A 27,658-nucleotide genomic window follows, 5' to 3' on the forward strand; every position below is an offset into this window, starting at 1 on the left:
AAAGAATACATAAAGTGCAGTTTTCTTTCTGCTTCTTATTTCCATGATGTGTCTCTGATCCATCCACCAGAACCAAATGCAGAGATTTGCTTCCGTTCTTAGCAGTCAGTACTATTCCCAACATCAACTGCCCCAGGGTTCTTTGTATGTTCAGTTAGAAAAGCTTGAAGCTAGGATTGCTAGGAACCTGCCTTGAGCATAGCTCCTCTTTTTCTTCTAGTTCATAGTTCTAACAAAAAAATTGCCAGTCCAATTTAGCTTTTCAGCCACATTGTTTAGAAATGTCAGCTAGCTCAGGCACAGTACAAATTTGCTGCTAAGCTGCAGTTCATAGCTGTGATTTGATAGCCCTTGGAGAAAAGAAGCAGTGATTTCTTCTTAAAAGCACCTGTCCTCCTCCCCTGTCATTCAGGTGTCAAGAAGATCAGGAATTGTGCATTGTGACTGCTCAGCTGCTAAGAACAAACACAGGTTGCCCTGACTGCCTTTACACAACACAAATATTGATTAGCACCTTTCCAAGTTTGCATTCATCTCCTCTTCCTCCTAGTCCCTTGAGTTCTCTTGTGAGTTTGCCTTGTTTTTTCAGAAAGCTCTGCTTTCATGAGTAGCATTTTTTTAATTGACTTAAAGATGTTGAAGGACTCTTCCTCTTGTAAAACTCTTGCCCTGCTTGCTTGGTTTCTTTCATCCTTATGCCTTATGGGGTAAGTCTTGTGGACAGTTTCGTCCTCCTTGCTTTGCATGACATCCCCTGTTAGTATTTTTACTTTTTTACTAGAGATTTTGTTACTATCCCAACAGTAACTTCCACCCTGCTCTTCATGCTAGCATAGGAGTGTTTTAGATTTTCCCTTGGAATGCTTGGTGGAGCTGAGCTCTGTTCACTGAACTCCAGTTTTCTCTTCTGAGGGCTGTGTGCTTGCAGTTCATTGCTTTCTGCAGGGGTACCGTGGCCTTTAGGAAGATTTATTTCTACCTTGATTGTTACTTTCAGTTATGTTTGGATGGCTTCCCTCAGCCCTGTGGGTGAGGTGCATTCTACCAACACTACAGAATTGTGAATTCCTGTTCAAGTGTGGAACGTTGACAAACTCTGGAGTAGCCACTGCCACAGCCTGCCTTGGGTTTGCTCTTGCTCTTGTAGTGGTTACTGTTGCTACTGCTGCTGTGCTGATCTGTGTGGCTGCGCTAGATCTCACCAAACACGTTCAAGTCATGCACTAGGGGATAAATTCTCTACCCCAGCTGCATTTCCAGGACCTGGGAGGTGTTGAATATGACAGTTTGTTGTCCTGAAGCACTTCTCATCACCCTGCGGGTCTCACGGGGACTGCTCTGCTGCTGGAGTCCTGTCAGCTGGCTCAAGAGTTTGGTGCCTTTAGGAGCTTTCTGTTCAAGGCTACAGGTGTGCTCTTTTGGAGTACATGAGCAGGAGTGTTGTAGCAAAACTGCCTTGAGTGAGGTGAAACAGTTTGTAGTCTCAGTCATGTATTGTAATGACAGGATGAGAAGTAATGGGTTTAAACTAGAAGAAGGGAGATTCAAACTAGATGTTAGGAAGAAGTTTGTTGCAGTGAGAGTGGTCAGACACTGGCACAGGTTGCCCAGGGAGGTTGTGGCTGCTCCCTCCCTGGAGGTGTTCAAGACCAGGTTGGATGAAGCCCTGAGTGACCTGTTCTAGTGGGAGGTGTCCCTGTCTGTGACAGGGGCTTGGAACTGGATGATATTCGATGTCCCTTCCAACCTAAACCATTCCATGATTTCCATACATCTAGTCCCATGAATCCCTCCCTTAGAGTGTTCAGCTTCTTGTTGCTGTGTAGTGAGAGAGACTTAAAACATTTGTCTTCTTTTTTTTGGGAGTTACAGAGTTACTAAAACAAACTTGAGAGTTGTATTTCAGGCACCGAAGCCAGAATGTCTAAATATTTTATTTATTTATTTATTGTGCTCCTTGATTTTTTTTCCTTTTCTGCCATCTTCTTTTTTGGTTAAGGCTCAAAGCAGACTGGCTTTTTTCTTAGCTTCTGTCCTAGGCTGCCCTTGGCATGGTCAGGGCATCATCTCTGACCGTGTACATTCCGTGTTGATGTAGCTGCTGTGAAGCCTACTGTGAAGCCACAGTCTACCAAGAAGCCACTTTATTAAGTCTGAAGATTAATATGTCCCTTTACTCTGCCACAGACTGTTGAGCCATGCTGAAGTTTTTAAGAGGCTCAAGATCTCAGCTTCCATGATCTCCACAGGAATGGAGAACTGCTTTCCTCTGCCCTTCCTTTCCTCTGCCCTTCCTTTCCTCTGCCCTTCCTTTCCTCTGCCCTTCCTTTCCTCTGCCCTTCCTTTCCTCTGCCCTTCCTTTCCTCTGCCCTTCCTTTCCTCTGCCCTTCCTTTCCTCTGCCCTTCCTTTCCTCTGCCCTTCCTTTCCTCTGCCCTTCCTTTCCTCTGCCCTTCCTTTCCTCTGCCCTTCCTTTCCTCTGCCCTTCCTTTCCTCTGCCCTTCCTTTCCTCTGCCCTTCCTTTCCTCTGCCCTTCCTTTCCTCTGCCCTTCCTTTCCTCTGCCCTTCCTTTCCTCTGCCCTTCCTTTCCTCTGCCCTTCCTTTCCTCTGCCCCCTTCTTTTTTTCCACCCTCCTGAAATTCAGAGTAATGCAGAACATCTGCAAAGTACTGTGTCAAAATACATTTTGATGTCATGGTGTATGACACAGTATATGACTGTGCTGCAGAACATACATATCCTTATGGTATCAAATGTGCCTGTGGACAACACACCTTGAATGGCTGTTACCTCTGTCTGGTGACTTCATCTTGCCTGTGTTTTCTGTGTGCTGAAGAAGCTTCTCAGGAGCAGTCCAGCCTGAGCAGCATAGGAGAAAGGAAGTAACTGGATAGTGTTTGAAACTGGCTTAATCCAGCCTGGCTGAGCTGTAGCTGAAATGTCCTCTCACAGTCCCTTCCTGCCCCACCTCCTCCCATTCCATTGCTTATTCCTCCCTTTCCCTAGTATCTGCTCTGGTGGCTTTGCAGTTAGCTGAATTAGTTCATTGAACTAACCCTGGAGACAGAAGTTCCTGAGTGCTTTAGCCAGCAGAATGGGCAGTGAAGGAATATCCAGTGTAAGAATGGGCAGGAATGCAGCACAGTTGTTCCTTGCACCTCTTTGAATACATGTTTTTTTCAGCTATTCTTCCTTAAGACTGCTAAATATTGGCATAAAACCTGCACATCTAAACTCATTGGGCTGTAATTTTGCTTTGCAAGTGAAATTAAGTGAGTGGGGACTTAAGCAAGCAAGCAAGAAACTTCTGTGAGTGTTCCAAGGGTGAAAGAGAACATGGCAGAACATTAAAGTGAGCTTTTCACACAGATGAACAAACAAGTAAACATCTCTGGAAACTGTAGAAGTTGCAGTGATCCAGCCCATGTCCTCACCCACAAATTTCCCCTGCAATGTGCAGCCACATATGTTTGATTTATTTTTGATTGACACAACAATGCGAGAGCCAAATGAATTAAAAATGAAGCTATGTTCTGCACTTGGCTGTTTCATCCTGTGCCAGAAAGCCAAAGCCCTTTGCCACACAGTTCAGGAGAGCATTCTATCATCAGCAGTAAGGATAATTTCTGAGCAATTAAACTATCTCTGTGCATCTAAATAAACAAATAAATTGTGGTTCTGTAGCTTGTGTGCATCTGTGCCAAGTGTGAGACTTGAGTGGTTGTTGAGATTGTGCTGCTTTCAATGTAGGAACATCCAGCTTAATTTATGATGATCCTTGTGGTCCCTTCCAACCCTGACTGCTTCTATGATTCTATTCTAATTTAGTATCAGCTCTCACTGTTTGCACCAGCTCTAACAAGGGCTTGCAAGTGCCTCTGGTTCCTTGGTAGGGATTTTCCTCCAGTGTCTTTTATAACTTTTCATACAGGTACAGTTCTTGATTTACCTGGTATTTTTAACTGGTTTATAGAGGTGTGTAAAAGAAAAATGTCACTGGATCTTCAATTGCTGTCTTCAAACTCTTGTCAGCTGAGCAATGTATTTGCTGCTGACCAGTGAGAATTGTCCTGAAGTTCAAAATTCAAGTGAAAAATACCTTACCTATCTGTATCATGACATTGTGGGGTTTCCTTGGTGTAGAAAGGGAGAGTGATTTCCAAAGCTGCCAGAGGCATCTTCTCTGCCACTTTTCTTGGGTCAAAAGCACTGGGTGAAGCAGCTACACTGGAACTGCTTTATGGGTCCCCAGGCGTAGAGCATCATGACAGGAATGATGAGAACTGCTTCCACTTGTGTCCTTGTTTGAAAAGCACTGAGCTGCTTGCTGTGAAGAATTCTGAATTTCAAAAATGCCTGGTTTGGGAGTGTTGAACAGTCTTTCTCATAAGCTGTCTTAATACTTACAATTGGTGTGCTTCAAAATTCAAGTTGACTTTTTGGGTGACTTGGTCTTTGAAGTGGATGAAAAAGCAAATTGTGCAGTACCTCAAGAGGGGAGAGGTAAATGCTCAGTTAGAATTTTCCTAGTTGGGAGAACTTGTTTGTGTGCCAGGTGACTTGGAGTTGGTAGAGGACCACAACTGCAGCTGGTCAGGCAAAAAAGAATTCAAGTGTGAATATTCCCTTGCCTTTAGGCAGGGAAAAGTAGTCCACAGTTACAATTAGCAGAAGTCTGCATTCAGACCTTAACACAATGCAGTGAGTGGCACTGCAGTGTTGCAGCTTCCCCTGAGAAGGTGACAGTCCTGAGGAGTAATGGCAACCATCTCTCCTTATCAAACAAGCCAACCACAACAGCTGTCATTGTGCCTGCATGCAATGTGTGCCCTATGGCACCTACACAAAAAGGATCATCTTAAAGCAGTAGCATCCTTGTTGGAGCACAGGATGAATGAGAGGGGTGGGAGAGAGGATGAGGAGGTATCCTATTAAGCACAGCAGAATGGGGTGGCTTCTGCTCAGGACAGATTGTGTTGCTGAAGATGCTGCTGCTGCTATGTGAATAATCTTTTGGCAGTAGTGAGTATGTAAGCAGTTAACTCACATGGTCCTGAATTTACTACAGAGAAACTGGTTAAAAGAGAGTGGGAATAAACAGTTTTAGAAACCCCATTGAAGTGCTTGGAGCTGGCTAATCACTTAACAACAAAAGAAGTTCCCCTTTATAGATCTCAAAGTGTTAATGAAAGCTTTTTTGTGTTTGTTTTTTTTTTAAACCCTGTTACCTGTTTATACCAACATTGCTCCAGTGATTTGGGTCACAGAGCACTGGAACAGGCTCCCCAGAGAGGTTGTGGAGTCTCCTTCTCTGGAGACTTTCAAGACCTGTCTGGATGAGTTACTCAGTGATATGTGCTAGATTGTGTGGTCCTGCTCTGGCACAGGGGGGTTGGACTTGGTGATCTCCTTGGGTCCCTTCCAGCCCCTAACATCCTGTGATTTGGCAGAATGGATCAGTTGTCCTACTCATGCTTCTCAGATCTGGGAGAGGAGGTGCAGCTACAATAGCTTGGACAGAAGTGGCTGATGTACATCACATGGGGAGACTTTCTAGTTGGAACCCTTGATCCTGCTGGAAAATACTGGCTCATGGGAAACAGAATGCTCTGCAGAGTCATGTTGCATGTGATGAAAACTCGGTTCACATAAAAGTGGGGTTATATTTCAAAATGCCTTCATTTCAGTTTCAGTATAAAATGTAATAAAGACTGAAGAATACAAAACAGGGACAGGATATTTTCCTTTCTTTCTTTCTTTCTTTTTTTTTTTGTTTAGTAAAACTTAACTTTATTTAATAAATCTGAAAGGTTTTGGGGGCCCAGTGACTTTGGTTTGGTTTTTTTGAGAGTTGGGTTAACTTTTGTATTAAAGTTTCTTATACACTGAAACTAAAATGTTCTGATTTATTTTCCAGAGGAAAGACATTCGAAATTGTGAAATGGGCCTTGAAAGAAACAAACAACTAACTAGTGCAGCTTTGCCATTAAGTTCCAGTATCACATTCACAGTTCCTCCCCTGCTTCTTCTTTGCTGTGGGAAGGCAGTAATTTGTATCAGCTGTTTTTCTTTGGATGCTGTGTTTTTCCCAATGCAACTTGTAAATCAAAATGGGTAGAACTGAAGCTCTGCTGCCCATAATCCTCTGGCGCTCCCTTTTTCCCCATTAACTGCTCACAGCATTCAGCAGGTAGATAACAGTTCTCCTCTCAGTGACCAGAGTGTGAATCTGAGCAAAGCTAGGTGAGAAAGAGAAGAAATCTTACATAATCTTGGGGTACAGACCCAGGTATGAGTAGCCATTGCCCTTTGCAGGCTGCATAGGGAGCCAGGAGTGATTTCACTTCAGTGCAGAGTTGTTTCTTGTTCAGCATAGACAAAAGTGCTGTGGAGATGCTAGTGTCATAGAATCAACCAGGTTGGAAGACACCTCCAAGCTCAGCCATTCCAACCTAGTACCCAGCCCTGTCCAATCACCAGACCATGGCACTAAGTGCCTCATCCAGTCCTTGCTTGAACACCTCCAGGGACAGCAACACCACCACCTCCCTGGGCAGCCCATTTCAATGCCAATCACTCTCTCTGCCAACAACTTCCTCCTAACATCCAGCCTAAACCTGCCCTGGCACAACTCGAGACTGTGTCCCCTTGTTCTGTTGCTGCTTGCCTGGCAGAAGAGACCAACCCCAGCTGGCTTCAGCCTCCCTTCAGGTAGTTGTAGCCAGCAATGAGGTCTGTCCTGAGCCTCCTCTTCTCCAGGCTAAATACCTCCAGGTCTCTCAGCCTCTCCTCATAGGGCTGTTCATGTTGCTGCATCCTGATAGTTTCCTGATAAAATGGATGGGCAATTTTGCAATAATTATTTTTAGGCAGTGCCCTACTCCTCTTTTTCATCATGTTCCTTTCTAAATGTGAATCATCAGCTTTGTACCTTCTAACTTGAGCAGCTCTTGCTTTGAGAAAGGTCAAGAAGGGCAAGTACAGCTTCCCCTCTAATCCACTGTGGTTATTCTGCTTTTAAATAGGCTTCTTTTGTGCAGCATATAATAAGAAAGACTGAGCTAAGTGTGAATGAGTTGCATGACTAAAATGTTCAAATATGGGGCTTCCTGTAAGGAATTTGATTTCCTTGGTGTCTGGAAGATGTGCAGATCGGCCTTTGTCTCCACATTAATAGTATCTGTAAAGAAGAGTTACCAGAACACCTTAACAAGATTTTTCGTGGGGCAGCATATTACAGAGTCATAGAATCAGTCAGGGTTGGAAGGGACCCCAAGGATCATCTATTTCCAACCCCCCTGCCATGGGCAAGGACACCTCACACTAGATCAGGCTGTCTAGAGCCTCATCCAGTCTGAACCTATACACCTCCAAGAATGAGGCTTCCACCACCCCCTTGGGCAACCCATTCCAGTGTCTCACCACCTTCATGGTAAAAAACTTCTTCCTGACATCCAATCTGAATCTACCCATGTCTAGTTTTGCCTCATTCCCCCTAGTCCTCTCACTACCTGACATCCTAAAAAGTCCCTCTCCAGCTTTCCTACTCTGAGCTTTTCTGCTCATGGCTTTTTCATAGTCAAGTCTGCAGAGAGCAGAGCGATGCATATCTTCAGAGGGCCAGGATTTCTATCTAGAGACTTAGCATTTTGGTTTTTATTTGCTTTCCAGATAAATCTGGTGTCTTAATTGTGAAGATCTTAGAACTGTTTGAAGAATGCACAATACAAGTTGCTATCTGCCAGCAGCTGGAAGAGTCCCCTGCTATGCTTTCAGCCGAGCACGCTGTCGTCAGTGCAAGAGAGCCGATACTCAAAGTCCTCTTTGCAAGAGAGACAGCAGCTCACCTGAAGAGCAGGCCTCAGGATGTCATCCACATCTACCCTCCATGGTGAGTAGGCTGCACTGGCCATGGCCACGCTTGCTGTAGCACTGCAGAGCAAAGAGGGGTTGGTAGTGTGCTGACTGTATTGCTGTGGGAAAGACCTTGGGGGGAGCAGGGCTCTCTTGGGGTCATCAGTCTTTGGCAGCTGGACAGACCTTGACAGATACCATCAAGATAGCTCAGATAACAACTGAATGTGGATCATAATGCCCCTAGAGTTGCTCAGGGCTTCAGTTTTGTTTTCACTTTGTATTTTCTTGTTTGGAGTGATAGAAAGGCCTGAGCAATGTCTTCTAAATGATAAGGCAAATAAAGTGCATACTTTCTGGTAGCAAAGTACTTTAGGAATGCTCATCTGTTGCTGTGACTGTGGCTATAGTGTTTCAGAGGTAAAGACTGTGTTAACTGTAAAGTGCTCAGAAAAACAACATCTGGATCAAAACTTGAGGGGAGAAATGAGAGATTCAGGCCTTTAAGGCATCAGTGGACACCTTTTTGGTAGTCCCACGCTGCTGTTGCTGTCACTGTCTTCCAAATCCCTCTTCAGCCCTTTCTGCAGTTCTTCAAATTGTTTGGTCTACATTTGTGATTGTTTGGGGGTTTGGGTTTTTTTTCCTGGTTGGATTACTTTCTGATTCGAAGGAGAAGCATAAAGTGATGAGATTTCTTTTAATACAGCTGGGGATTGGTGGCAGCAGGTTGGAAGTTCTCTACATAAAAAACTCATGATACCTTTGAAGTGGGATTATTAGTCCTCTTTTTACTCTTCTCCACCCAAATTATTAAAGGAATTGTTTTTCTTATGTATTGCAGCATTGATTGCCTGACCTTTAGTCTCTAGCTGTCTCTAAGTGTCTAAGCATGTTCTCTTGCTGGACACTTTCTCCTCTTTTGCAAAAGTCCAGAACCGTTTTTTATCTTCATTGGTGGTTGCAAATATCTTTGGAGTTCCCCAGTTTGTAATCTTTGGCTTCTAGAATGTTGTTTAATTGTTTGGTGGAGGTGATTAAAAAATTAAGCAAAGATCCTTAATCTCTGGTTTATTATGGCTACAGATACAACTATTGATAGTTTAGACATAAATACATCAGTAGCTAAGAGTCCCAGTCTTATATGAAATAATTCACTGCTTGGTTGTTTTTTTGTTCCCTTTTCCCACTCCTAAGGTACTAAAGCTTGTTCTTGTTTATCTTTTCCTTCAACGAGTTTCTTTCCATGATTTACATCTAGCTTTGTTTCCCCCTGTTTTTCCCTTGTTTCTCTCTCATAGAAGCCTCTGTCTTAGTTCCATTTTTCTCTTCAGGTTTTCTTTGTTGCTTGTAAACTACAGGGCATTGCAGTTATGCTGCTGCATTATTCTGAAGAGATCTTAGCTTAAACTGTGTTGTACTGCAAAACTGTTTTAGTCAGGGTACAATGCAGCCTTTCCCCCCTTGCCCCCCCCTTCCTTTTTGCTTTTCCTCAACTCTTACTGTCAGTGTGCTTAGCATGTGTTACGTCCCAGACTGCTCCAGTTTGTTCCATGTCTGCTATGGGAAGTCATAACTCTGCATTCATACAATCCTTTCCAGACTACATGCATCAGTAACTGCCCAGTGTAGTGTTCTCCTTTGTTTAAATTCTGAGGTATTCTGGACATAAAACTCATTCTTACACACATAAACTGAGATTTCTTGAGAGTGCTTCTCAGCTGTCTCCCCAGAAACAACACTTTTTATTTGCTTTGAGATTTTATTTTAGTAGGAAGCACTTTTCATGTTAGCAAAAGGTTATTTCATCAAACCAGAACCTTTGGGCATAACTATAATAACATCATAACTCTGTGCCCTCAGAGTTGCTCTCCTTACCTATGTGGCTCTCAAGGCATTTTATGAAGACATTAGTCAATAATGGCAAAACTGCATTATCTAGTCCTATTTGCTGTCATTTTGGAATGATCTTAATGACAGTCATCTGTTTGCTCCACTAGAAGCCAAAAGAAGCTGGGCTGGATACTGTTAGACTTACTGGAGGCAGGGAGAGGGGAGGATGAGGGATGGTTTTGGTTTAGGTTACTTGGCGCTTTCAGTTTACATTAAGTAGAAACTGGACTTGGACGCTTAATGGAAGTTTCCTCTTGTCACGTTTCCAAGCTTCTATTCTCTTTAACTCTGACATGAGCTCTGAATGCTGAAATGTAGTTTCTGTTACTCTGCATTGAATTTGCAGTTCTGTCGTTGCAAACAAACACTGTTTGTGTCAAAAGGCTTTCCTGTCGACTCAAATGTGTGACTGCTGTGAAAGCAAACTAACTGAATCTAACCTTGACGTGGTGAAAGAAGAATATTTATGTATCTTATTGATACCACCAGTCAGAATAGGGAGATAAAAAGGAAGTAGATGCAAGGGGAGACAGTGCTTGAATGATCTGCATGTACCTGGGACACAGCCTACTATGCATCGTTGTCCTGTACTTGGATGGGAAGGCAGAATAGGATAAAATATGGTGATTTATTGCTGCTTCTGCTGATGTGAAGTAATGTCCTGACAGCAGAATTTCCTGGGATCTTTAAAAATACCACCCCAGAATTATGTTCTGACTTTGCTTTTTACTTTCTGACCAGGCAGCTGGAGGCTGCTAGCTTCTGTATGAGCAAAATCTGAATGCCTCATTTTGAAGCCTCTGTAAACTTAGACTTTGCTTTTGTAACTGCGTTTGTATGTGTTGTGAACTCAGTGCACAGCTTGGTATGTGAAATGTCTCTGGCAGCAGACTTGCAGAAAGGCTTTGGGAAGCAGTGTTTAGAGATTTGTTGATATGTTTGTTGGTATTTGTTTGCCTATAGAATCCCAGGAGACTGCGGCGCTAGAATACAAGTCACTGAAAAAATAAAGTATAGACAGGAGGCCAATTACAGGAACCTTCCTGACCTGGACATTGCTCGTGAGAGGTCCCAGCAGCTTTCAGAGGAGTTTTGTGTCAAAGTAAGAATCTGCAGGACTGAGCCCTGCTTTCTTGATGACTGAACATGGATTTGTTCAGGTCTAGTGTCTTAAGATACATATTTATGGCCTTGAATGAAAGGGATTTCATATGAGGATTGCCACTTCATAGAGCCACAGAATGTCTTTGGTTGGAAAAGACCTTCAAGATTGTCTGCTCCAACCTTCACTTGCTATAGAGAAAGCAAACCTGACAGGCTGATGAGCTTTTTCAAACCAGCATGTCTACTGAAGGAAGGAGCTCAGCTGCCTGGCCTCTGGGCTGTCTGATGGGAGCCTGCTCTGATCTTGAGGCTCCGTAGAAGCATTTCTGCAGTGTTGTATCTAAACAAAGCCTATTAACTTGGACACATCAGATGAAACCCATTGCGTGTTTGGGGCTGGAACTGGTTTGTGCCTGGCCAGCTGAGCTCAGTCCTGCCTGCCCCTGCCTGCGCAGGCTTGCCTCCGGTTGGCTGTGCTGCACCTGAGCAATTCCTTGGCTTAACGTTTTAAATGAGCACCTCCTGAGCTTTTACAAACTGGGTCTGAATCATGAAGTGTTCTTAACAGCTGGAAAAGGATAAGCTTATTACTGGGTGTAACTAAATCAATTACTTGGGGGGTTAACTCACTTTGCAGAAATACACATCCAGCAAAAAGTGAAGACTGCTCAATACCGCAAAGACAGGAGAAGAGGAACAAAGGCTTCCCAGTTCCACTGGTGGTGGTTTTATGGCTTCAGTTTACCTGGAGTTTTGTTAGTTCAGTTGTAAAAATGATAGGAATAACTTGCCTAACAGAAAGTGATAAGTCTTGATATTTTTAGAGGCTCTAGGGTTCATTTTTCTGCTGACAGCGGTGCTTGAGGATAGATGGTTTCCTGCAGATCCTCCCTCCTCCTGCTCATAGCTATGCCTGTTGCTGAATGTTCCAGATAAATTAACCTGCAGAAAATGGTGCAGCTTAGAATTATTTTCCCTGCCATTAAATGTTGGGAATCACGTTCGGTGGAGCGCTATGGGAAGATGACTCTTTGTTCACCAATATGGTTAGATGGTCAAATCCACTTTATTTCCGTGATACAGTGACTTATATGCATTCTAGCAAGAGGCGTGCTCAGCTTAAGATTGGTTACAGTCAGAGGGTCCAGGGTTACATGTAAGGTGTGCATAGGTTAACTTATCACAACATTCTAAGGGTCAGCCTCCCAGACCACCCACTCCAGCCCCCTTGGTTATCTAGTCTCTGCCCACTGCAGCTGTGTGTGGGGTGCTCAGTTGTTTACATCTCGATTTCCTAGCCTCGCTGGGAACCAAGGACGTTCTCAGCGCCAGTTACCCATGTTTATGACTTTATGTCCTCGACTGGTGAGAAATTCTTCCACAATTAAATGTAACACCTTTGAAATGCTTTTCATGCGATTCTGAAGTTGAGCAAGTAGAAATGTGTTGATATCAGGGCAGTTGCTGGCAATAGCAGTAGAAACCACAGACCACATTTGATTTGGACAGGCCTGGAGATTGTGCCGTACTTCTTGAATGTGGTGGTCTGGTGTGAGTGGTCTCTGGGTGAGGAGGTTCATGTGCTGCTGCTAATTGGAGGGCTGGGGCAATAGGAAGGGGGCAGAAGCACTCTGTGTTCTATTCTTGTGCTGCCTGTAAAGGCTGGCTCTTCTGCACTGCAGAAGAACAGGCTCCTTGGCTGGATAGCTGCTGTTCCCTATGCAACTCCTCTGTGCTTTAAAAAAGAGGAGGGAGTTTATTTTAGGAACTCAATATGCTAAGTGTATAAAACACTTAACTCTATGACATCAACAAGCAACTTCAAAGTTGTTCTTTAGTTTCTCTTAAACTATGAAGCCACGGGGAGTCATAATTACTCAGCTTTGAAAGTGTTCCAGGGCCTGGTGAAAGTGTTTTTAATGTGGACTTCTCATTTCTACTTGCATTACACTAGATTCAGCCTTTCCTCCGTGAAAGAGGTTTAAAAGAGTTTTAATTATTTACTGCCAAGAAGAGCTCACACAAGACATTGCTGCAGACAGCTGATGTACAGTGATGAAGCCTTGTATCTCAAGTTCTTTAAGGTGGGCCAGTAATGAAAGTTGCTGTAGAAACATGCAAGCAAGCTCTGAACAAGTTTATGTACAGCAAGCAATCCAGCTCTGTGGACTTATGTATTCTACTGTAGAGTTACACTGCATATGCCTTAGGCTGTTTTGTTGACTTAACAGGACTTAGATCAATGGAGGTGGTGCTGTGATTTTTGTATTATCTTTCTTAATAAGTTGCAGGGTCTTACATAATCTTGGTGAGCCATAAGAAGGCTAACACAAGGAGCTAACATGAGATGGGTGTTCTAAATTAGTCTGACTGGTGTTAAAAGAGGGTTTGCCTTCCATTTAATAAAGATAGGAACTATGACTGCTGCTCTCACAGATGAAGGGAAGAGCATTTAAGAGCATTGTTACAGAACACCTCCCTATCACAAGAAAGATCGTGTGAAAATAGGATCGTAGAATGGCTTAGGTTGGAAGTGACCTCAGAGGTCATCTCCAACCTCCCTGCCGTGGGCAGGGGCACCTCTCAGCTACGCTCAGCTGCTTAAGGCCTCATCCAACCTGTCCCTGAGCACCTCCAGGCATTCACAACCTCCCTGGGCAGCCTATTCCAGAGTCTCACCACCTTTGTACTGAAGAGCTTCTTCTTAAGATCCAGTCTAAACCTACTCTCCTTCAGCTTGAAACCATTCCTCCTTGTCCTGTCTTATAAAGGACCTTATGTAAAAGTCCCTCTCCAGCCTTTCTGCAGGATCCCTTCAGCTATTAGAAGGCAGCTTTCGTGTTCCCCCAGAGTCTTCTCTAAGCTGAACAACCTATCCTCATAGCAGAAGACCTTGGACTTCATATATTAAAGAAATTCAGAAATGACCTCCTGATGTTCTGTAAGAAAGAAAACATAAAGCAAGCATCTATGTCCTTAACAAAGTTCTCATTCCACAAAGTACAAACACAAATTGAAGACATGCATGGAACAACTTCTGCATAAATTCAGTTTCTCTACTTAACTCCCCAGAGAGGCAGCTTCTTTAAATGCTTGTGATTGATCAGTTGGACAAAACTGATCTGTCTTCATGTTCCTTTGACGAAATCTAGGTGTATATATACATATACACACACTCATAAGTAATTAAATGGCTGAAAAAGAGGGGAGTAAGTGATCACCAGTCAGATCCCTCCCATTGGAAATATGTTAGCTTTGCCTTTGCATTCTTTCTTTGAAGATATTACAATAGCAGAGTTGGACAACCCTGATAAGGAAGGGGCACAAGGCTCACTCAGAAGATAAAATTCTACAAACTTTGAGAGCTGCAAAGCCAGTGTGGGCACTATTTCTAAAGCACATACAAGAGTGGCCTCGGAGCTAAAGATCAGATGGTATCATCTGCTTGCAATCGCTTCTCAGAGATCATGCACTTGTGAAAACTGAGGCTCCTTTCAGCAGAACCTGAGGCAGCTGCAGCTTTCTTGCAAGTGTTTGTATTGTTGTTAGTATGTGGCTTTCCTAGGGGAGTCACTTCATAAGAGATGACTTGTCTTTGAGAGCAGGAATACACAGACTTGTTGCAAACTCTAATAAGCTTCTGTTGCTTTAATCCGTTTTGACAGAGTGCTTAGGATTTTGCTCATTTTTCTACCTTAAAAAAAAAGTTGTTCTCCATCCCCTCATGTAAAAGGAGGAGGTTTGTCTGAAGAGCTGTCAGATGTAGAAGTGAAATGATTTGGCCTTTAGTATTGTTGGTTCAGCTTGTATGTAGGGAAATCAAAAGAATACTGCTTCTTAGTAATCAAATCAACAAGCAACGATGTTCCTTCATAGGTGGAGGACATAATTGGAAAGCTACAGAATTGCAAAGCTCTGATTCCAAGAGGAGAAGTGATTTATGCCATTTCTGTGATCTCTCATAAGCTCCTGAAGCAACAGATACCTGGTATTTCAGATGTGGACAATGTCTAATAAACACAATAAATGCATCACACTTCTGCAATGCAATAATGAGTTAATTTCTGTACCTTTGGCATAGATGCATTGTATGAAGGTCATATATAACATTGTAGTTGCTGAAAAAAAAAGAGCTCTTAGTAAAGGAGGGCTTCTATAAAGAAAAGAATTGAAAAACATTTGAGGAAGATGAGAGCCTTAAGATCCAGAGCTGTGTTGAAGATTAAAACTGGATTTTGAAACCTGAATGTCTGTCTCTGGGCTGATAGCTGATGGTATCTTGGCACGCTTCAACGAGGGACTTTCCACTGTCTTGTACCAATGGAGTGCTGCCTTTTGGTGATATGTTTGTTTGCTTTCAGCCAAGTCAGGGGGGTTAGAAGTGAGTGGTATGCTTGCTAAGCAGCAGCTTGGGTTTTAGATAGAGTTTGAAATGTGTTGCCAGCACAAATCACCCAGGCCTCTGTGGACATCTGAACTGGGCACATGCAGCTGAGCATCATGGTCCTGGCTCAGGAGAGTAGCCAGGGCTACCTGGGCAGCCTGCACAGAGCTCACCTGCAAGGAGCATTGAGTGGTATTAGGAGATAATTCTGTGCTCCAGAGGGAGCTTCCACCAGGATGACTTCCTTCAGTACAGGCTGCTTCACTTCTAAGAATAAAGGAAGTGAGTGCAAAAAGCCTGATTTATGCTGGGAAGATGGGGGTGGTGGTTGTTTACATTGTTATTAAATACCAGATACAGTCCAACACTGATCCTCCTGGAATGATTGTAGCATCCTGATAATGGGAAAAAATCTTTGTCACTCTCTGTGGTGCCTGCCTTTTGAAGACTTATCCTACCTTTGAGTCCATGGTGTTAAGGAGCAGAGGATAAAAATGATGGTTGCAAGCATCTGTTTCTAACAGTCAGTAATGCTGCTTGCATTTAGAATCGTAGAATCAAGCAGGTTGGAAGAGACCTCCAAGATCATCCAGTCCAACCTAGCACCCAGCCCTGTCCATTCAACCAGACCATGGCACTAAGTGCCTCATCCAGGCTTTGCTTGAACACCTCCAGGGACAGCAACTCCACCACCTCCCTGGGCAGCCCATTCCAATGCCAATCACTCTCTCTGCCAACAACTTCCTCCTAACATCCAGCCTAGACCTCCCCCAGCACGACTGTGTCCCCTTGTTCTGTTGCTGGTTGTCTGGCAGCAGAGCCCAACCCCACCTGGCTACAGCCTCCCTTCAGGTAGTCATAGCCAGCAATGAGGTCTGCCCTGAGCCTCCTCTTCTCCAGGCTAAACAACCCCGGCTCCCTCAGCCTCTCCTCACAGGGTTTGTGTTCCAGGCCTTTCACCATCTTCATCACCCTTCTCTGGACATGTTCCAGCACCTCAACATCTCTCTTGAATTGAGGAGCCCAGAACTAGACACAGTACTCAAGATCTCTGTCTCTCTCTCTTTCTCTCTCTCTTTCTCTCTCTCTTTCTCTCTCTCTTTCTCTCTCTCTTTCTCTCTCTCCCTCCCTCCCTCCCTCCCTCCCTCCCTCCCTCCCTCCCTCCCTCCCTCCCTCCCTCCCTTCCTTCCTTCCTTCCTTCCTTCCTTCCTTCCTTTTTTTTTTAAATTGAAAGGTTTGTACTTGAAACTTTCCAGCTTTTATAAGTGAGGAAATTCCAAGCATTTCATAGTGACAGATACTGGTAGTGGGTAGTTGTCCACTGACGTCAGAAACAGAGGATGGCAAACAGCTTTCTTAAAGTCAGGGAAAAATGTATGGTCTTGGATAAACTCTGTGTTAGCAAGAGAGCTATCAATGATATACGAGCAGCTTCACACGAGTTCCCATGTGCATTCAATCCAACGCTGGATTCCAGATCTTGTTTAATGAGCAACTGGTGGAGCCAAGACTTGGCAGTGCACAAAACCCTGCAGTCTGTTTTATCCAGTTGTGAAGGGAAAAAAAAAAACCCAACCAAGCTAAATAAGTTCAGATGAACAAGTTCAGAGTTACTGCAGGGTTATTAAAAAGTTGTGATTTGTATTGCTCTGCTAATGTTTATGACTAACACATTTGGGACGTGTAAAACAATACTTAATTTGTAGAAGACCACGTGCCAAAAATCCTGCAGTAGTTTAACCACTAAAGAGCAAGTTTGAGCTGTGTGAATGGGTTTGTATAAATGTTAATGGGTTTGTATAAGTGTTTAAGATTATCAGTGATCAGTTAGTCTTTTTTTCTGTTTAATTTACAGTTTGGAAAGTGATGGTTTGTTGTTTTTTGCACTTGTTGGATGGCTGCTCAGCACTTCCACTTGGTGAAGCAAAATGTATTTCCATGGCTCAGCGTGGAGAAATGCTTTGCAAGTCAAGTGCCATTCTCTTTAGCAGGTAGGGGAATGGTAGGTGTGTAGTTACAGGAAGGTGTTCATGTGCAGTTCTGTTGGATATTTTATTCTACAGTGGGTTTTTATGCCAGGCATGCTTGTGTCTATATGCAGTTTGTATGAGCAAAGAGATGGATAAAGGCTAACTATACCAAACTGTCACAGTTCACAGGACCACAGGATGTTAGAGGTTGGAAGGGACCTCCATAGGTTCATCAAGTCCAACCCCCCTGCCAGAGCAGGATCATGCAATCTAGCTCAGGTCACACAGGAATGCATCCAGATGGGCCTTGATAGTCTCTAGAGGAGGAGACTCCACAACCTCTCTGGGCTGCCTGTTCCGGTGCTCCGAGACCCTTACAGTAAAGAAGCTCTTCCTCATGTTGAGGTGCAGCTTCCTGTGTTGTTGTTTATGTCCATTGCCCCTTGTCTTATCACAGGGTGCAACTGAGAAGAGTTTGTCCCCTCCTTCTTGAGCCCTAGCTCTCAGATATTTATAAACATTGGTTAGATCTCCTCTAAGTCTTCCTTTCACCAGACTAAAAAGCTCCAGGTCCCTCAGTGTCTCCTCATAGGGCAGTGCTCCAGCCCCTTCATCATCTTTGTAGCAAGATTCATGATTGCCTTCAACATGCAAGGATGCTTCTTCAGACTCTTCCTCCTGAATGTGATATGTAAGTGTAGGTAAACAGAAGTTAATTCCTATAGTCCTAGCAGAAATAATAATTAAACCCTCAAGTATTTCAAAAGGGGATTGTTGATTTCAGATTTGGAATGTTGCTACCCAAAATGCAGTATTTAAAACATTCTTGCTACCCTAGGGGGCAGGGCCACAGGGAGGAAGGAGGAACACAAATTGCTGTTGCTTCCTCTGGGCAGATTGCTTCCCTTTCTGTAAAAGCTTATGGAAAAAGTGCCCAGGATTTTATGGTGTTTTGGCAGCAAGAACATGCTTGAGTATCTAAAGCAGTTCAGCTGGGAAACCTTCAGTGCAGCCTTTTGTCTGTTTGAAGCTTCTCTTCCTACCAATCTTGTGAGTCAACATTAACCACACAGATTGCAACGTATAACTTCTTCCAATGTTAGGCTCCTTTAACAGCTTCCTGAGATGTCCTGAAAAAATATTCCTTGTTACTGTCCCAGAACAGCCTTCTGGCAGACCAAGTTTCTGCCAGCAGAAGTATCAGAACAGTATCCATGACATTAGAAATGGTGTAGAACCATTCATTTTACCTTTGAGGGAATCGCTCTGTGTTTTGAAAGCCAAATCACTGATGTGGTTCCAAAATATCATTCCTGGCAGCATATGGGAAGGCTTTTTTGGGCACGTATGTGGAATTTTTGTTTTGTTTATTGGATTGTTTGGGTTTTTTTCCCCTCTTTTTAGTCTCTTTGGACTCCTGAAATGCCATCTGTTTGTCTCCTTCCTTGCTAAGAGTGAAGAATCCTAGTGAACTTTGTGGGTGTACTTGGGTTTGATAGTTCTTTATCTCCCTCCTTCTTCATTTTTCTTACTTTTTGAAGTGATGAATGTTTACTTTATGAAGGGCTGTGCAGAGTCTTCCTAAGAGCCACTCTTGGTAGTCTCTCTGGTCCTTGGCTGGTGGAATACAGAGGTCTACACATCCACCTTGAAGCCACTGCTGCTGTTTGCTGCACATCTGTTAGCGTAAAGCCAACTCTGTCAGCATCTTCAGCTAATACCTTGTAATTTGAACTGAGGCTGTGAAGAAATACCTCCTTTTTGCCATCTCTAAAGTACTGTTGGGACAGACACTGGAGATTATAACTTAATTACTCTGAAAAAACCTGGCAGACTATCTGCTAGAACGCTGCGTGCTAGGGCACACAGAAAGCACTGAACTTGAGACCACTTGAGGTTGAGCATAAAACCATAAATTGTGCTGATGGTATTTGTGTTTTCATTTGTGTTCCCAGCATGGCACAGCGTGTTTGCCTTTTGTGTTTCCCGGAAGCAAATCACTTCTCCCAGCTGACATTCATTGTTGAGAGACGTGGGCAGAGCAGCTCTGAGAGCCCTGTACTCTGCATCCATGCCTTAGCAGGAGCTGCTTCTCTTCTGGTTCCCTGAGCCTGTCATAAATATTAATTTAATAGGGCTGGTACTATTTTATGCACTGTGAATGTACAGAATGAGGAAGAGATCTATTTCACAGATATGGGCTGTTGGTGGAACTTAGGGCGTTTGTAGGCTTAAAGGAGCCCAGATTTATGCTGTGTGTATGTCTCAGTTGCTCTTCAATTTATTTGCAAGTTTTTTACATGGAATAGGGTAGTTCTTTATTGCCTTCCCAATTGTTTTGTACCTTCCATCTCTCACAGAAAAATAAGCTGTCCAGCATTTCCTTTGTGGTTTTGCAGCTTCTCTTTGTAGCTGGCAGTTTGAGAAGTTGTGCGTGAGATGATTGTTTCATTTTGCTGGGAGATAGCTGACCCTGGGAGTTCATTTTCCAATGCTGCTGTATAGCAGAGAGACATTTGCTAGCTATCCTGAAAGCCAAACCCATTTTAAAACCAAACATGCCACATTATCAACTTCTAAAATAGTCCACCTAAGCCTTGAGAATTGCCTTTGGTTGTTGGCCACTTCGGATATGGCTGTGATTTCCTGGTATTTGAGGACTGGCACTCAGAAAGGAATGGAATCCCTTAAGATTTACTGGTTGCTCTGAAGTTGTCATTAGCACCAGCTCAGCTTGGAGGAGAATGCAAGGGGAGGAAATTATTTGCATGATTTTCTTATAAATTACACACTTTTAAAGGGGGGGGAAGGCATTTTTCTGTTTGTTTTTTAGATTAGACTATATACAAAAGTATTCTCTTCCAGTGTCTTCCAGCGATTAACTGGTCAGAATCCTTACCTGTCATCATGAATCTTGTTCTTAGGCAAACCCTGCACATTGAAGGTTGCCTTCATGGAAGAGGTCTGGAGAGATTTGGAAATGTTCTCTTACATGTAAAGTCCTTCCATGTCCATTTAGTTTAAAGTCTCAAGATCCATCTTCTAAATTAATCTAGATATTACTTGGTTGCAGTGTTGGTGGGTTTGGTTTTTTTTCAGTTGGTTTGTTCCAAGCTTTCCTTGAAGAAGAATTTTCTACCCCACATTATCATCTGTGTTGATGTTCTTTGACTACATCTAGGTAGAGACATTTGCCATCTGGTATGTGACTACATTGGTTAGTTTAATATATTAAATGTATTGTTCATTGTACTTTGTTTAACTGCTATTACAACGCTTCTCTTTTGTTAACTATAAATGCATTAGGGACAACTTGGAGGAAAATGATTCCTGCAATCTAGCCAGACAAAAATCCAGCCTTACTGTGTAACCTCATCAGGTGTTAGAATTTACATTGAATGCAGATATTGAGATGTGTAAATCCCACAATATGAAAATGCAGCAGCCAGAGTAACATGCATGGTTTGTTATCTTGACTGAAACTGGGCATGATCATAATCAAATGCATGAGGGCTGGAGTCTGGAACTAGAGCTCCTCAAGTATGGGTACTGAGAGAGCAGTGCTCTCCTCCCCTTACCTTATGCTTGGGCTCTCCTCAGCTCTCTAAGCTATTTTGGAAGGGGCCCAATCAGTCCCACTTTTGATACACTCAGTATTATGCACTGAAGAATACTGACCCTGCTGGGAGCTGCACTTGTCCCTCACTTGTACCAGACCAGTTGTTCCTGGGGCTGTGCACTGAGTCAGTTAAATCATTTGCTTTGTAAAGAAAATAGTTTAAGTTAGGGTTGTTGAGCAGTGTGGTTTGTTTACAGTGTGGATCTTGCAGAGAGCCAACTGAATGCAGCATGCAGCTGGGTACAGGCTGGGGCTGAATCTGACAGGATGGGAGCATTTCAGGTAGTGCTGCGAGCATCGGGTGATGACACATTTATTCTCCTGTGAGGAATCCCTGCCAGCAGGAATCACTTTTACGTAACACAGTGGTGGGAAAGCACTTAAATAGCATTTCCACAGGGATTCCCAGCAAGCTGTAAGTGGGATGCTGGCTAGATCCCTCGGTGGCAGGTGCCTCCTGCCCTTCCTGCCGGCTGCAGAAGGTGGCAATGTTGTCAGCAGAAGCCCAGGTAAAACTGGTCTCTCCAGGGTGACAGATCTGTGAGACATCCTCGACACTTACTTGTCCAGAACTTTTTCTGGCATCCAGGTTTCATGTCTGTGAAGTAAGGGTCCGCAAAAGGGGCTTTGTGTGCCACTGCCTTTGCACAGCTTGTAAGAGCTCGGATCTGTTCTGAATGCAGGGATGTGCTGCTGCAGTCACTGTGCTGCTTACACACCTTCCCCTGGAACACTGAGGAGGGCCATGTGCCACTGAGTTTAACACTTAAACCACTTCTTACTGTCTGACCTTGAGTACTGATGAGCCATCCTCTGCTCAGGGAGCCCAACTGATCTCATTAACCAGTTTCATTTCTGCAAAACACTCGTAAATGTTTCTGTAACCCACTGCGATTTGCTGTCTCTGCTCCCCTGAGACGTTTATAAACTTTGCTTTGAAGTGAGCTTGCCAGGGGAGAAACTGAGAACTTCCCTGCTGCCAGGGGCTTTGTTAGGAGCTGCCTCCTGGCTATGACAGGCTTCTAACCTGTGGAAAGCCTAACTGACCTGCTCCTGCATTTGGTGGGAGGATATTTTTTTCTTTCTTTAATACTCCAGGAACTCCTTGAATCTTTTAAGCTTCAAATGATCCTCTCTAAGACTTCTGTGTCTTGTGATTCCTTATTAAACATTTTCTTCTGTCTGATGCTAATTCTCCACCCTCGAAAGTACCCAGGTTTTCGGTTTATGCTATCCTATTCCTTTCCTCCTGACTCCCTTCTCTTGATTCTGCTGTGGTAAATCCACCACTGATTTTCAACTTATCATGGAATCTTTCAACATATTTAATTACTGGCTTCATCTCTCGCTCTGTGTCTCTTTACCAAGCCTCTCAAATAAGATGCAGTGAGTTCCATCCATTTAGGAGGTCAAACGGGGCACAACCTCCCAAATTCTTGATGTACTTTACCATTAGAGAGCAAATAGGATGATACTACCTTGTAATCCTGCATCCTCTGCTTGATTTGCAACACAGACGACTATTTCTGTTGGGCTTTTTATCCAGTTAGTTGATTTTCATAAGGAGGGCAGGCAGAGCTCGGTGCCTAATGTGGTACAATTTCTGGGAGTTTAATCAGTAAATGAAGTTGTGTGTAAGTGTCCTCTCCCTGGCTAGTGGCTTTTTGGGCTACTCACTGCATTAAAGGCTTCTGGTGCTGTTGGGGGTTTTTTTGTCTCTGTTAAAGACTGATTGCTGTGTAGCAAAGTCTGTGGCTGTATTCATATTTTTGTCTTCAGTCTCTTTGTGGAATGGGTAGCATACTCCTACAGGAGGGTAAAGACAGGCTTTCAGAAGCCATGTGGGGGTTCCAGCAGTTTGTCTGGCAGAATCTGCTCCAAATCCACTGACAAGCCAGTAAAAGCTTTCCTTTGAGAAATCTGTTTTCCTGAGCTGTATAGGAGACTTTTCCTCTTCAGTGTTGAGACTGGAAAAATAATCTCCAGCTCCAAAGGGGAAACAGTTTAAGATATGGTGGGTTCTTGGCACTGTCATTTTGGTAATTACTCCTTTTTGTAGTGATTGCAGTTCGTCTTAGAGCTGTGAGACTAAAGTGAATATGAAGAAATACTTAATCTTGGGGCTTGTCTTTCTTTTTACACCAAGCATTGTGGTCTCATACAGTTGTGATGATGATAACATGGCTCTCCAGGCAGTAAAGCTGAACAAATTGAGGCAAAGGCTTTGTGATCATAAAATGCTCACATTAAAGGAAGTAGATGCTACACGCAACTATAAAACCTGGGAATAAACACATTTAGAATCCTTGTTTTCTCTTTCCAAACCAAAGGGAAAGAGGAGACTTCCCTGTGCTTTTGGAGCATTGTTAACAAGCCCTCACAGCTTTTAGGAGCTGGAAACAGTAAACAGCTTAGTAACGACTTAATTATATCAATAAACCCAACATCAAAATACCTCCTGAAATTTATGTACAGACGTTTCCAGTTTACATTGCAAAAGGAGTTTTCTGAAGTCCACTTGCCTAAAACAAAGGTTTTAATGGAACAGCTAAATGGTTTGACCTCAGATCTGTGTATCCTTTTTTGACTGTAAATATGGATACCAAGGCAATTAACTGGGTGATTTACCCAGTCAGACTGAGCTGAGGTTCTGGAGGTAGCTGTTGCTTTAAGCGCAGTTGGCATGCTGTCTCCTGCACGCTGATGGGCTCTTGCTCAAGCGTGTGTCAGCCCTCCAAGTGTCTCAGTGCTAGGGATAGTTCACCCTCAGGAAGTTTGGTTTAGATAAATATCTGAATTTTTGGGGGTACCGAAATCTGGAACGCAGAGGGAAATCTGATGAGCGCAGGCGCTGAGAACTGAGTCAGCAACAGGGTTGGACCCACTCCTGTTGTTCAGCACTTCCACTGCCTGGTCCAACCAGCTGCAGAAAGCAGAGACACAGGAGAATTAAAAATAGAGGGAAGAGGAAGGGACCATGAATGAAAAAAGTATGGACAGCCTTCAGAACAGAGTGTGTGTAGGTTGTGTGTGAAGGTGAGGAGCTGTGGAGAAATTGCCCCTTTCTCTCAGTACAGCCTTCCAAAACCCGAGGGGAGGTTTGGTTCTCAGGACTCTACTCATAGCCCTGTGTAAACAGAGTGCACATCCTTAGCAGCTGGTGTCTGGGTTGTTTTGCTTACCAGATGTAAAAGCTAACCTATTAAATTAAGGGTTGTTTTCCCTGCTTATGATCCTTTGCAGCTAAAGGTATTGCAGATGTTACAGGGCACACTTATCTGCTGAAATGTTAGTCTTGGGGAAAAAGAGTTATCTGCTCAAAGGGGTAATGTAAGCAAGAAAGGTGTGGAAAAGGAACCAGGAAAAGGAACTGATGTATTTTTGTTAATGATCTCTGGGTACTGCTTAACTTTTGGATCTCTTTTTCTCTATACCCATTGTTTTCTAAACCTTCTCACTCGTTAAATAATCTTTTTTTTCCCTAGAAGTTTAAGAAAAGAAATATACTACTTCTAGAAGCCAAGTGAACAGCTGTGCTTCTGCCAGCTGGTAGCAAATATACATCACTTTGTGTTACTCAGTGTTATTCTTTTGGAGAAAAAGTGTTTTAACTAAAGTATCTGTAGTCTTCTCAGGCCACATTGCCAATTTCATGTCTGTTCCATCTCTGGAGATCAATGGATGGGGATCAAATCACTTGCTGGTTTTGCTTGGAGAGAGTCAGCCACAGTTGGATGCCAGTGCATGCCTGGTACGAGGCTGGTGGGTCACAGGGTCTTGAGGCAGCCTCCTGAAACACAGCTGAAGCTCAGTTCTGCGTTCAGAGATTCATAGAATGGTTTAGGTTGGGAGGGTCCTTAAAGATTATCTAGTTCCAGCTACCCTGCCATGAGGCAGAGACATCTTCCACTAGCCCAGGTTGCTCAAGGCCTCATCCAGCCTGGCCCTGAACACCTCAAGGAAGGATGCATTCATGGCCTCTCTGGGCAACCTGTTCCAGTTTTTCACTACCCTCGTGGGGAAAATTTCTCCTAAATCTCCCCCCCTCAAGCTTCAATCCTATCACTACAATATCACTTGGGTAATTTTAGTTTAAGGGTAGATAAAGTAATGCTGTTGGTTGTTAATGTGTTCTGATAAATGAAATGAGTTTAAATCCCACCCTGCCTCATTTTGCAGTGCATTAGAAGGTAGATACTGTATGAAAAGAGGCAAAACCTGAGAAGATTCTGTGTTGCAGAGCCCTCTCTGATGAGGGCAACCTGCCTTAAGGTGTCCTTATCACCTCACAATCTCTTGGGAATATCTTAGAAGCGAACAGATCACCCCACCACAGCACAGGACTGTTTTCCTTGGCACCCTCCTGCAGTGTGAACAAATGAGAAGCAAGGTAGAAGAATCATGAAACTTGGTCCTCGAAGGGACCTGAATTTAATGGAAAGCAGGAACTCCTATTTCAGGGCAAGAAGAAGGGGTACTCGGAGCAGCCGTGCAGTGCCTGGAGCCCAGGTGAGGATGCCCCTTCCCAGGGCTGTTTAAGCGGTGTGTGCGGGGCAGGTGAGCAAACAGCAGGCACGATAGGCAATCCCTCGAACAAGCGCCGGCTTTGCAGGACCCAGGGTTGCTGCCTCAACTTAAGAGCAAGGAGCTTGGAGCTCGGAGCTGAAGGGTGACTCAGGGGCAGTGGCAGCTGGGCCGAGGCTCGGACGTTCTGGGCCGGGCGGTGGCGGCGGCTGGAGGAGGAGGAGGAGGAGAGGAGGAGGAATGCTGCCGTCCTGACGTCAGGAGCTGCTCCTGGGAATGTTTTGCATTCCTCTTCCTGGCAATGGTCAGGTGGCTTCCAGCAAGAAGGAAGGAACAGCCGCTTCCAACAAGAAAAAAAAAGAGCCTTCTGGGGAGGGGAGAGTGAGCGAGGAGGAAAGGAACACTTTATAATAAAAGTATTGTGGGGGAGGCACTTTTATTGAGAGCCAGGCTGGGAATTGGAACCAGATGTTTTGCATTCGAAAGCTGCACGAATGTTCAGTGCCTTCATTAATGGCTGAGGCGTTTGGCTGTCTGCCTCACTTTAATCTCATTGCTCTGTATTTAAAAACAGTGGAGAAAAACATCATTTTTTTCTTTTTCCCCCTTAAATACTCGACTTGAGGCAGCTTCCTTTATACCAATGTTCATCTTAAAACTAAAGAAGCAAGGTTGGTTGTTTTTTAATGGGAGAACGGCCACGTAGAAGCATGCAGGAAAACAGTCAACATTTGCCTGCTGTTCTCCTCTTAGTTCTAACATACGTTATGCACTGAAAATGGAAGTGGTTTAATTCAGTTTGCTTCTTGCTCTGTGGCTGTTGGATAATGTGTGTGATGTAAGCCGGAGAGGTCGGAACATCCAATTACTCTTGCTCACACAGTACTTCCTTCTGCCTTCACTCTCAGATGCTCAGGCTGAGGTGGGTCGTGTAGGAACAGCGTTCACCACGGGCAGTGCTTGTGTAACAGCTGCTTTATTTGTAGAGACAGACCCAAGTGCATGTTTGATCTTGGTGTCAAGAGCAGTGTCTCCACCTGGGTGGTTGTACGCATTTGAGAGGATCGAGCAGTGAGAGCTTCCATAGGGACTTCTACTTCATACCTTGGTGCTTGTGTAGATGCAGGCAGGTCTGGGATGTCTTCCAGGCAGGAGTGCATCCTTCTTCCCTCTTGAGGTGCCAAGGAATGCTGGAGGGAGAAGGGGTGTCACAGTCCTTCCACTCGGAGGCGTGCTGAAGCCCTAAACCTATGGCTGTTGTTTTGCCTTTGGAGAGGAAAGAATCACTTTCTGTGTACCCCACTGGAGAAGCTGCTCTTTACCTGGGGTGGGGGCATAGCTCTGTTTTTTAAGGATTCAGACTTCCTCGGGCAGGAAAAAGATCCTGCCTGAGGATGGTAGAGTGAAGATGTGTCTGGATTTGGGCTGGGAGAGCCCCTTCATTTGTACCAGAGAGTTGCCAGCATCCTTACCCAACATGATTATTTTGTTCTCATTCATCAGCACGGCATAAAGTTGTATTTGTTTATTCTGAGCTTATTCCCCAAGCAGTGTATTCTGGGGGCCGGGGGGGGAGAACCAGGAAGGTGGCAGGATGAGGACCATTTGGTACTTTCAGCAAAGTTCTCTTGAGAGCTGTCCCCAGCTCAGGTGAGGTCTGTGACTGCCTGCCCATTTCCTGGTACCAGCTGAAGAGAACAGGCAGCTTCCTGCTTTACAGGGTGGATGCTCTGCTGAGGAATTTCCAGAAATGCTGAGAAGTGCTGACTCACAGCTTACAGCCTGTCTGGGCTGAGGGGAGGTTTTCAAGCCCTTGGCTGAAGCCAGCAAAAAATGTTGCTGTAATGTACTGTTTTATTTTTAGCAAGGTGGGGGGGAGGCTGTGTTGCTTAGGATGAAATGCTTGTGAGTGATTTCCAAATGACAGACACTTTTAATATTTTTTTCCCCTTCTTCTATTATTAGACCTTGGAAAACAGGTTGTTTTGCTAAAAGACAAACACTTCTCTGTTCCCCCACTAAATGGGTTGTTGTAAAGGAGCCCTAAGGAGTTCATGCGGGAAAGCTTTTACCACCGCTGCAGTTCAAAATGTCCTGCAGGATAGGAGTTACTAAAGTGTCTTGAGACTGAAACTCAGTTGGCACCTACTTGCATGCATTTCTCACTTCTGCTGAGGTGGGGCTGCACTCCAATTGCTGGAGCTGCAATGCAGCCAGGTATTTGATTGCTGCTATTACAAGACCGTTGTAAAAGCTTGGCGCTTTGGTTTCATCCTCCCTTGTTTTTAGCAGTCACTTCACAAGTCATTTGC

At 44.0% G+C, this 27,658-nt stretch overlaps 1 protein-coding gene across 1 annotated transcript in view; it reads left to right on the plus strand.

Moving 5' to 3' along the window:
* Nucleotides 1-27,658, plus strand: part of SPIDR (scaffold protein involved in DNA repair) — a 199,134-nt gene that overhangs the window by 65,351 nt on the left and 106,125 nt on the right. The window contains exon 8 of the mRNA XM_064170710.1: nucleotides 7,670-7,889. Coding sequence (XP_064026780.1) covers nucleotides 7,670-7,889 — 220 coding nt within the window. The remainder of the gene's footprint in view (nucleotides 1-7,669; nucleotides 7,890-27,658) is intronic.

This window comes from Pogoniulus pusillus, chromosome 34 (genome assembly GCF_015220805.1).
Source record: "Pogoniulus pusillus isolate bPogPus1 chromosome 34, bPogPus1.pri, whole genome shotgun sequence".
NCBI classification, from domain to species: Eukaryota; Metazoa; Chordata; class Aves; order Piciformes; family Lybiidae; genus Pogoniulus; species Pogoniulus pusillus.